Here is an 11,632-nt window from a genome sequence, read left to right on the forward strand (position 1 = left end):
TCAAAGATTCTGCCCCGGTTTCCTTGTGGGGTTACCTTTATCTCTCATTTCGTCAAATCGTTTCTGAAGTTTTCCTAAGGTTTACTGGGAAATTTGTTTGGAATGACCGAGCTCGGGAGAGCGCCTACGTATCCCGTTTCGGGAATCAGGTCGAAACATAGTTCGAGGTAAACATATTGGAAAAAAATTTGTGAGATCGAACTCAAACGAGCGCCTACGTATCCCAAATGGGAATCAGGTCATAACATAGTTCAAAATACAAAATTTTGGATTTTTGGGTTAAAGCAACCGAGCTTGGAAAAGCGCCTACGTATCCCTTTATAAGTATAGGGAATCAGGTCCTTGCGTAGTTCGTACATGATAATTTTGGGTTTGATTTTTTTTTTCTAACAGAAGGTGCGAAATTACAAGCAAAGGAAGTTCAACTTTAAAAGAAAACCTGAACTATGGAAACTCTGAATCCTCATAGCTATCTTTTCTTCACACGTAGTATCTTTTGATGGCATCTGAATTTATCGCTTTTGGCCACTCTTGACCATCTATTTCAGCAAGTACTATGGCTCCTCCTGATAGTACTTTCCGTACCATATAGGGCCCTTGCCAGTTTGGTGCGAACTTTCCCTTGTATTCTTCTTGATTAGGGAATATTCTTTTGAGCACCAATTGCCCAATTTGAAACACCCTAGCTCTCACATATTTGTTGAAAGCTCGCGCCATACTTTGTTGGTACAATTGGCCATGGCAAACAGCAATCATCCGCTTTTCATCTATTAAAGCCAGCTGCTCATATCTTTTATGGATCCATTCTGCATCATCCAACTCAATTTCTTGTATTATTTGCAGTGAAGGGATTTCTACTTCGATTGGTATCACTGCATTAGTGACATATACCAACAAGTATAGGGTGGCTCCAGTCGAAGTCCTAGCAGTAGTGCGGTGTCCTAGTAGTGCATAAGACAACTGTTCATGCCAGTCTTTGTAGTTATCAATCATCTTTCAGAGGATTTTCTTGATGTTTTTGTTGGCGGATTCTACAGCCCTATTCATTTGTGGTCGATATGCGGTTGAATTTCAGTGCGTGATCTGAAACTGCGCACACATGTCTCTCATCAAGTGGCTAGTCAGGTTAGCCCCATTGTCTGTTATGATTGATTCTGGGATGCCAAATCGGCATATGATGTTGTTGCGCACAAAGTCCGTGACCACTTTCTTTGTCACCGATGAATAAGATGCTGCTTCCACCCACTTGGTAAAGTAGTCTATGGCGACCAAGATGAAGCGATGTTTGTTCAATGTAGCTGGCTCAATTGGTCCTATGACATCCATGCCCCAAGCGGCGAATGACCGCGGTGATGTCAAAGCATTTAGTTCTATTGGAGGGACTTTTATCAAGTCTCCATGAATCTGACACTTGTGGCATTTCTGGACAAATTTGCTACAGTCATTTTCTATGGTCATCCAATAATAACCTGTTCTCAAGATTTTCTTTGCTAGCACGAACCCATTCATGTGAGGTCCGCAGGTTCCGGCATGCACTTCTTCAATCAATTTTGTAGCTTCAAAAGAATCAACACATCTAAGCAATCCCAAATCTGGAGTTCTTTTGTACAGGACATTCTTGTTGAGGAAGAAACCATTTGCTAACTTCCTGATAGTCCTTTTTTGATTTAAAGTGATCCCTTCGGGATATTCTCCTTTTTCCAAAAACATTTTAATTTCAATGTACCATGGTTTTCCATCAGGCTCAGCCTCTACAAAAGCATAGTGGGCTAACTAATTTTTTATTTCAATTTTGATAGGATCAATGTATCTACTGTCGGGATGCTAAATCATGGATGCTATTGTTGCCAATGCATCGGCGAATTCATTCTGAGTTCTTGGTATATGTTTGAACTTGACTTTTCAGAAATGATATACGGTATGACCTTTTCATTTTTGGTAGCCCACTCTTCTCGAACTTGATGGATTAGCAAATCCGAGTCGCCAATTACATGAAGGTCTTTCACATTCATGTCTAGAGCTAAACGTAGACCCAAGACATAAGCTTCGAATTCAGCCATGTTGTTAGTGCAATTGAAACTTAACTTAGCCGCCACTGGATAATATTAGCCTGAGTCTGAAACCAAGTCGGTTCTGATCCCTGATCCTTTAAAATTGACTGCTCCATCAAAGTACACTTTCCATCCTGATTCGTCTTCACCTTCCTCACCTTCAATTGTCATTATTTCTTCATCTGGGAAGTAAGTCCATAAAGGTACGGGATTGTCATCTACCGGGCTTCCTGCCAATAGGTCTGCCAATGCCTGCCCTTTGACTGCTTTCTGTGCGACATACTAGATATCAAACTCGCTTAAAAGCATTTGCCATTTGACCAACTTTCCTATGGGCATGGGTTGGCAAAAGATGTACCTTAGTGGATCCATTCTTGAAATCAGATGAGTCGTGTAGGCAGCCATATAATGTCTCAACTTCTGAGATACCCAGGTTAGAGCGCAACACGTCTTTTCCACCAAGGAGTATCTGGATTCGCAAGGTGTGAACTTTTTACTGATGTAATAGATGGCTCTCTCCTTCTTGCCTATCTCGTCGTTTTGTGCTAACATGCATCCAAAAGCATTTTCTGATACCGACATGTATAGCAGCAAAGGACTTCCTGGCCTTGGTGGGACCAAAACAGGTGGATTTGATAGGTATCTTTTGATTGTGTCAAAGGCTTTCTGACAGTCTTCTGTCCAATTGGTTGGAGCATCTTTCTTGAGGAGCTTGAGGATTGGTTCTATGATTACTGTGGATTGGGCGATAAAGCGTCCAATGTAATTCAACCTTCCTAAGAAACTCATGACCTCTTTCTTTGTTCTAGGCGGTGGTAGCTCTTGGATTGCTTTGATCTTGGTGGGATCTAACTCGATATCCCGACGACTGACTATGAACCCTAGTAATTTTCCAGCAGGCACTCCAAATGCACATTTTGTAGGATTCAACTTCAAATCGTACTTGCGGAGTCTGTCAAAGAATCTTCGTAGATGTTCGAGGTGGTCCTCACCTTTTCAGGATTTGATGACGACATCATCCACATACACCTCAATTTCTTTGTGCATCATATCATGAAAGACGGCGGTCATTGCCCTCATGTAAGTAGCGCCGGCATTCTTGAGTCCGAAAGGCATTACCCGATAATGATATACTCCCTACGGTGTGATGAATGCCGTCTTTTGAGCATCTTTTTCATCCATCAATATCTAATAATAGCCTGCGTAGCAGTCCATAAAATATTGCACCTCATGCTTAGCGCAGTCATCAGCGAGTATGTGAATATTTGGGAGCGGGAAACTATCCTTTGGGCTAGCGTGGTTGAGATCATGGTAGTCCACACAAATACTTATTTTTTCATCTTTCTTTGGTACCGGAACTATTTTTGCTAACCATGTCGGGTATGGTGTCACCTCAATGACCCCCGACTGAATATATTTTTCTACTTCTTCTTTAATTTGAATGCTGATATCGGGCTTAGGCTGCCTGATTTTCTGTTTTACCGGGGATGAATCCTTCGAGGATTGGCAAACTATGGGCAACAATGTTCGTACTCAAACCCGGCATATCGGCGTATGACCAAGCGAAAACATCCTCATACTCTTTCAGCAGGCTCCGATACCCTTCTTTCTCAGCTTCCGTCAAGTGCACACTTATTCTAGTCTCCCGTACCAACTCCTCACTTCCTAGATTAACTGCTTCTGTTTCCTCTAGGTTTGGCGTGGGTCTGTTCTCATATTCTTCTTCGACATCTATTAACCCTCCGGTTCAGTTGTCTCTTCTCCTTGATTGTCATTTTGTTCATCGTCATTTTCACTTGGTTTGTAACATGTCATGACATTATTTGTGGCCTCTGTATTATTACTGTAAAACAAAATAGCATGGTTATTAATCATGTAAAAGCAATCTTAATTATGTATTGGTATATAGTCATATTAAAATTATATATACTTATATAGGTGAAGTAAAATGATTTTGTTTTATTGCAAATTTTGAGGCGTTTTCATTGAAATTTTAAAAAGATCAGTACAAATCCTGGTTCGAAATGGGACATCGAACCATTTCCATTATTAAACAACATGTAAACGCAAAGGTGATAAGCCGGGCCTCAAAGCCGACTTTCGCTATTTTTTCTTAAAAAATGAGCATTCTTTCTACCGCAGAATGGACAACGGGGTAGAAGTCCATCCACATATTGTCTCTCCTGGTTCAACAGGGTGAATCTCTAATGCTTCAAAGCATTCTTCAATGGTGGCCGCACATTCTCCTTCCCAAAACAGTGTCCTTAAACCCTCTTCTGGATCTTCACCGTTGTGGCCCAATGGTCATGTTGTGAAGGATTGATAGAGATGAGGGAATGGCTTTCTCATTTCAATGGGACCTGTCGACCCATACTCCTTCCTCTTCTTCTTTTCTCTCACATCCAAACCCAAATCGGTTCCTTATCATAGTGGTAGCAACCTCCTTATCATAGTGGTAGCAACCATCTTGTGGACCGGCGGCATAGGGATATCTTTATCATCTCCCCTACAGTCTATCATGGCTAGCTCAACAATGTGAAAATCAGCACCCGCTAGTGATCTCTCTATGACTGGTACAGAGTTATCTGGGTAATTGTGGACACTTCCTTTGCCATGAATCATGACTTCCTGATCATCCCACATGAATTTGAGAGATTGATATAACGAGGATGCTACAACTCTAGCGGCGTGCAACCAAGGTCGGCCCAACAACAGGTTATAACTTGTTTTGATGTCCATGATGACAAACTCCACTACAAACTCCGCGGGGCCCATTTGTATGTGTAAAATATTTCTCCAATCGGGTCGCTGGTTGCACCATCATAAACCTTTACGTTGGTCCGACTCTGGCGGATCTTGCCAATATCATACCCAAGCTGTTTTAGAGTCATCACAGGGCATACATTCAACCTAGCTCCCCCATCAATCAGTACTTATGGAATAACTTTGTCACGACATTTGACTATTATGTGCAGGGCTTTATTGTGGGACTTTCCCTCCCTTGGTAATTCATCGTCAAAGAATGACAGCCTATGAGCTCGCACGACATACCTCACAATTTCGGCCAATGTTTCGCTTGTAGTGCCGGCAGGTACTTGGACTTCATCCAAGGCTTTCATCAAGGCCAAGCGATGTTGGGATGAACTGATTAGTACTGACATTACCGATATCCTAGCAGGAGTCTTATGCAGGTGCTCAATAATCGAATAATCCTTGATCGGCATTTGCCTCCAGAAATTTTCAGCTTCACCTTTAGTTATCGGTTTCTTCTGAGGTTTTCGCGATGAGGCGCTTCGAGCATAGGTTCTTCTAGCGTGTAACACCTTCCTGACCTAGTCATACCATGAACCACAACAACTATTTCTTTATCTTTATTGATCATCATTTGGTGCGGTGGTTTGATCACAAAGGGTTCATTCTCAATTGATCCTGATGCTTTGAGTATGAATGGCTCGTTGTGAATTCGAGCGACTGTTGAGGGGTATTTGAGCACGAAAGGCTCTCTTTTGGCTGTGGCAGATATCTCAGATCTCTTTGTCAAAGGGTCTATCACTTCTTCTCGCTCTTGTAATGACAATAAGGCGACAGTGCTCTCTAATCCTTCAATATCTGGATGAATTATCACCGGGTTCTCTTCCCATTCATCACCTCTCTCTATCATGTGAATTTGGTTTCCTCCATGCTTTAGGAGCGGATTTGTGTCCACACTTTGAGGTGTTGGCTCTAAGATGAGCTCACGATTGTCAATCATGTCCTGTAATTTGTGTGTTAGGTTTATGTAATATTCATTGGCATGACCAGCTTAGTTAGAATGATAGGCGCAAGTGAGATCTAGCTTGTAACATCGATCAGTGGGGTTAGCAGGTTTTGGTGGGACGGCGCTTATTCGCCCGGCATCCCTTAGTTTGGAAAATAGACTTGTCCTTGATTCTGGCAGAGGAGTGAATGCTCTCATAGGTTTCCTTTGGGGTGCCTCATAGTTTGCCGGTGGAGGCTGGTTCTAGAAAGTTTGGTTTTGCAGAGCTTAGTTATTGTCATGCCCCAAAATCTACCCTAGATGTGACCAGCATCCGACGTCATGAACAACATCGGAAGAACCTAAATGACACAATAATAACACTTGAACCCGCCAGGTTCAATATTCGCCTCCAACAGTTTATAAAATAAATGCAACAAATTATGAATATGTGAATTAAATCAGCGAAAGTCTTTGTAATTTAAATAATTCAACCAAAACATGATAGTGTGCATGAAAGAGTTAAACAACAACTCTTCTTCTACCCACATTCGAATGTATACTAAGGAGCTTCTAAGAATAAGGAATAAATGTCTAACTCATCGGGACGCGGTACCGAAAACTAATATAAATAAATGGAATTAAATAAACAGGTGTCCCACGAATGAATATGTGGGCTCACCAACTCCTTCCTAAACGCCCGCAGTATCAAGAACCTCGCTCTTCACCGTTACCTAACATACCATCAAAATAAAGAATAAGGAATGTCTAACCTATTCGGGTCTAATATAAATAAATGGAATTAAATAACCCATGGTATTCCCGAGTACGTCGTTACCTAACATACCATCAAAATAACAATGGAGTGCGTCGTCTGGACAACAAGTAATATGAAAATAAAGTACAATAATACATAAAGAAATCAATCCACGAAAATCATGTGAAACCAATGTAAGAACGATATTCGCCGTGTATCTCAATAAGAATTATCAAAACTGATTATAAGGCCCCTTGTCAAGGCACAACTTCAGATATGCCTTTCAATTGATCATAATTAACAACAACAATTTCATGAGAAAATAAGAATATCACACATGCCAATATAGGTCCAATAATGAAGCACATCGAAGGGGTGTCCGTAGAGGTTCTTTTGTCACAGCGCACCATACCGGAATATGAAATTTAACAGTGGCTATCCTTCCTCCCGAATAGCTAGGGATAATCACACCCGAGGTAGTGAACCCGGAAGTGGCCACTCTTCCTCCCGAATGGCTAGGCATTATCACACTAGGATCCATAGTGGCCACCCTTCCTCCCGAGTAGCTAGACCAAACACAACAACAAAGTTCATAGCATAGAAGCCGATTCACAATTTATCTCAAAGTAGTCACACCATCAAATAGCATTAAAGTTCATTATGCCATTACGAAAATCCATAATTTCATAGATAATCTTGAAAACATTTCCACTTCTTTAAACCAAATTTCTTTATCTTAGTTTCTTTGTAAAGTCATCAATACCAACAATTAACCACCATCACTGATCATCTCTTATAGAAGAAAACAATTATGATTTCATATACGTATATAGAGGATAATTGTCACACCCTAATTTTCCCATCATGCCCTATCAGAAATTAGGGTGTGACATTCACTATGCGCTGACTGGATGCGTACTCGCGTGATCAATCGATGGACGGGGGAATTGCATGAATGATGAGACCGGCCTAACCTAAAGTCAAGGCTCTTCCCTCGTACATCCTTGTCACTATCTCTCCTACCCCTACACTGTAACATTCTTGGCGTGTTGATGAGATTATACTCCTTGATTGGGATGGAAGAAAGTGCATATTATTGTTGTATGTTAAAATACGTTTGGAATTACTTATTGATGTTGTTGATATGGTTGTTGGTATTGTTGTTGATGATTTGGCCGAGTTGAATTCTCGGGGTTGTTGAAATTATAGGGGAAATGCTGCCCAAATTTCTGTAAATAAAGTGCTAGCTAGGAGTTGGGTTCCTAAGTGCTTATGACTAATGTTTGGTGTCTAACGACGTTATTGTAGATCTTGAGAAGCCGAGACTTAAGTTTGGATTAGCTTAGGAAGCGGACGAGGTATGTAAGGCCTAACCTTTCTTTCTTTTGGCATGTCTTAGTTGTAAGTAGGCTATGATACGAGCCTTGGGGTAATTCTATTCTTACGATCCGAGCATGTCTACGATTCTTATTCACCTCTTAATGTTGGAACTCTTAATGTAGTAGAATTATGATCCTTATGTCTTTGTATGATTGGACTTCAAATGTTGCATAAAGAGATTTTGTTTTTAACGGATTCTGAAACTACGAACGACCGTAACTTTCATAAACGAGCTCTGATCGCTTCGAAACGTTCGTAGAAGATTTTGTAATGAATAAATATCTCTAACTTTCATGGGCGAGCCCGGATTGGTTTGATGCATATCCGTGGGCCCCCGAGACTTTCCTTTGTATAGTTTTTAACGACTTTTTGAATGAACTTAACATGGCTATCATCCCGACCCCCGAGTATGATTACTTACTTATCTGTTGAGTCTATAATGATGTCTTATATGCATATGGTTACTCACGACTCTGCTCGTGCGTTCTGTTGTTACACCTTTCACCGAGTCCCGGGCCGGTTATGTCATCATGCACACTATGCTATATTCTGAAGTATGATGTGTTTTTCGAAGTATGATGTTTTACGAAGTATGATGTGTTACGAAGTATGATGTGATACGAAGTATGATGTGTTACGAAGTATGATGTGATACGGAGCATGATGTGTTCGGAGATATGCAATATTCCGAAGTATGATGTGTTGTGGCGCCAAAGATGGGGTGGCGACCACGTTCTGTCCGCCGGGTCCCATTACGGACCGCATGTGATATATGATATGATAATATGATGACATGATGATATGATGATTCTATTCATCGAGTCCCTCACTAGAGGGCCGGGTACGGTATATATATGATGATATGATGGCTATACATGATGATTATATGATCTCATTTACCGAGTCCCTCACTGGAGGGCCGGGACACGTTATATATGCATTTGTACATGATGATTATTTACTTATGTTTCTAAGTCCCATAATGAATTGAATATGATATTGACATGCATGATTTGTGTTTCCAAAGCAAGTATTTTGATACCCTGGATATTGTACGCATATTCTGTACTTCTTACTTTGGTTATACCCCGTCCACTGTGTTTCATGCTTTACATACTCAGTACATATTTCGTACTGACCCCCTTTCTTCGGGGGGTTGCGTTTCATGCCACACAGGTGTATACAGATGAGTAGAAGAGGTTCCAGCTGGGTTGGCGAGCCCCATTTCCTCCCGGAGTGCCGCCGAGTCAGAGTATCTATGTTATGGCATCTTGTTTTATGTTAGAGACTTTGCAGACAGAGTCATGTATATAACATGTCAGTTTTGTAAGCAGCTCTGTAAGCCGGTGTATCATTATACATTATATGACAGATTTCTTACGATCACAGATTTTACCTAATTTGGAAAAGATGAAAAGTATGTTGTTCTTTGAAAAGCTTACATTATGCATTCATGTCATGATTTAAGGGCCCAGCATGATTATGAGTATTACGAGAGTCAGCGGATTCGCTTGGCCCTAAGTAAGGGTCGGTTGCCCATCATGCCCCATCAAGTAAGTGTGTGACAATAATACAATCAAGATTTAATGTGGGATTGTCCTGTTACACCCCTCGTGTTCGTAGTAGTAGAACCTATGGTTTCCTAGTCGGGTATGCCCTTGGAATAGAGACCCGAGCCCGAGTTTAGAGGTAGAAAATGTCTTACCCCATGTATGAGGGTACTAGCAGATACTCCTGCCAATTTATAGAGTTAGAGGTTGAACGAATCGAATCGACGCAATCTGAACTGAATCAGAAAAATTTGCAGAACACCAGTCATCGTCGACGGGTCATCGACATGCTCGATAGACCATCGATGTGCGGCATCGACAGGATCCCGCAGGCATGCATCTGCAGGCACAGGTCAACGGGGGAAGTCAACTGGCTGTCAACACATCGACGAGTCGTCGACCCGCTCGTCGAACCGGATGCTGTAGCCTTTTTGGCTTCCAAGTATAAATAGAAGGTCCACGACCTTATTTCATATTTTCCTCCTACCAAAATTAGAAAAAATCTAAGATATTCTCTCCTAATATTTTTCATCATATTAGTGAAGGTTTGACAAGACCTGGACCCCGTAAACCCGAGATAGTGAAGAAAAAGGTTGCTTCTAGGGTTTGTTCAAGTTGTGGAGTTTAGAGAGTTGAAGTTAAACTGATTCTTGAGATTCTTGACACCTCAAGGTATGTACATGATTTCGACCTTTGTATTTAAGTTGGTTATCAAGAGTTTTAGTGATATCAAGTGAAGAGGGGATAGTTGTGGAAGTGGTAAGTAGATGAAAGACAAGATAGAGACTTAGGGTTATTTTAAGAGATGATTGGGAATGGAATTGAATATATTTTGATATATATATATATATATATATATATATGTGTGTGTGTGTGTGTGTGTGTGTGTGTGTGTGTGTGTGTGTGTGTGTGTTGTCATTGTTAATGTGAGTATTGTAGTTGATGTGGGATCGAATGAGGAGTTGGAGAGTTGTAAGCTCACAAAGGAAATTGTTGTCTATAGTTCTTTGAGCCTTATACGCATTTGAGGATGGTTAATAAGCGAAGTAAATAGTCAAATTAAGCCCTATGTTATCTTAATTGTAGACTTGCAAGCACAAGAGGTAAAGGTTGGGCGATTGTAGATACTCCAAGGTATGTTAAGGTCATTCCTTTCTTCTTTTGGCATGTTCCTATGATATGATCCAACAAGCGAGTAAGCGAGTTTCCATCCATATTACTCTACTCTTAGAAGTATTAGGAGTACTTCAGTCTTTATTGTTCATTTACCCCATTTATGAGTAATCCTTCTGTTCATGGGTCCAGTCTTGTGTAGCGAGTTCTGTGCATACAGTTTGTTCATGCATTTGCATTCATTAAATATTATGCATATTGACTGTCACACCCCGATCTTACTAGGGTGTGATGGGCACCCGACCCCATATTCGGAGTCGAGCGAACCCGCTGACTCTTACTGCATATATGAACTACGCCGTTTTTTTTCGACTAGCATAAGCATACATAGTACAATTATGAACATAAACTAGTAAGCTTTACGATCATACTATACAGCGACGGGGACAATCAGGAGTACCAATAGCTACTGTACATATCTGTCTACGAGCCTCTAAACATAGTACACATATACATAGAAAGGGCCGAGTACTGCGCCGTGCCCGAATATGTACACAAAAATAGTACCAAGGGGGGGCTCCGAAACAACCGGAGCGCCGCAAAATACTGCCGAGGAACTCCTAGGGATCAACTCTCGACTATCCGCCGACTGCCGCGCGGCATGAAACGCGACGCCCACATGAAGGGGCGTCGGTACGAATAATGTACCGAGTATGTAAGACATAGAAAATAACATAAACAAGAGCATAGATTATAAGTAACAATATCGAGGGGTCATGAATATATATATGCGAGATAAGGATGTAACTGTGCATAGGAACGCCGCTTTTTCGAGGGCCGGATATCATGCATGCTTGTTTTTCCTTTTTGAAAACAAAACATTTCTTTTCATAGGCATAGAAAGTAGAATTTATATCGTATCATAGCATAGCATAGTATATCATAGTATCATAGCATAGCATAGTATATCCTTAGTATCATAGCATAGCATAGTATATCATAGTATCATAGCATAGCATAGTATATCATAGTAGAATATATCGGT

At 41.0% G+C, this 11,632-nt stretch overlaps 1 protein-coding gene across 1 annotated transcript; it reads right to left on the reverse strand.

Moving 5' to 3' along the window:
* Window positions 1–480: 480 nt before the first annotated feature.
* On the reverse strand, window positions 481–993 carry LOC132048930 (uncharacterized). Its single transcript, XM_059439610.1, has one exon. The coding sequence runs from the start codon at window positions 991–993 to the stop codon at window positions 481–483; it is 513 nt and encodes a 170-aa protein (XP_059295593.1).
* Between the last annotated feature and the right edge of the window lie 10,639 nt (window positions 994–11,632).

This window comes from Lycium ferocissimum, chromosome 3 (genome assembly GCF_029784015.1).
Source record: "Lycium ferocissimum isolate CSIRO_LF1 chromosome 3, AGI_CSIRO_Lferr_CH_V1, whole genome shotgun sequence".
Classification (NCBI taxonomy): Eukaryota; Viridiplantae; Streptophyta; class Magnoliopsida; order Solanales; family Solanaceae; genus Lycium; species Lycium ferocissimum.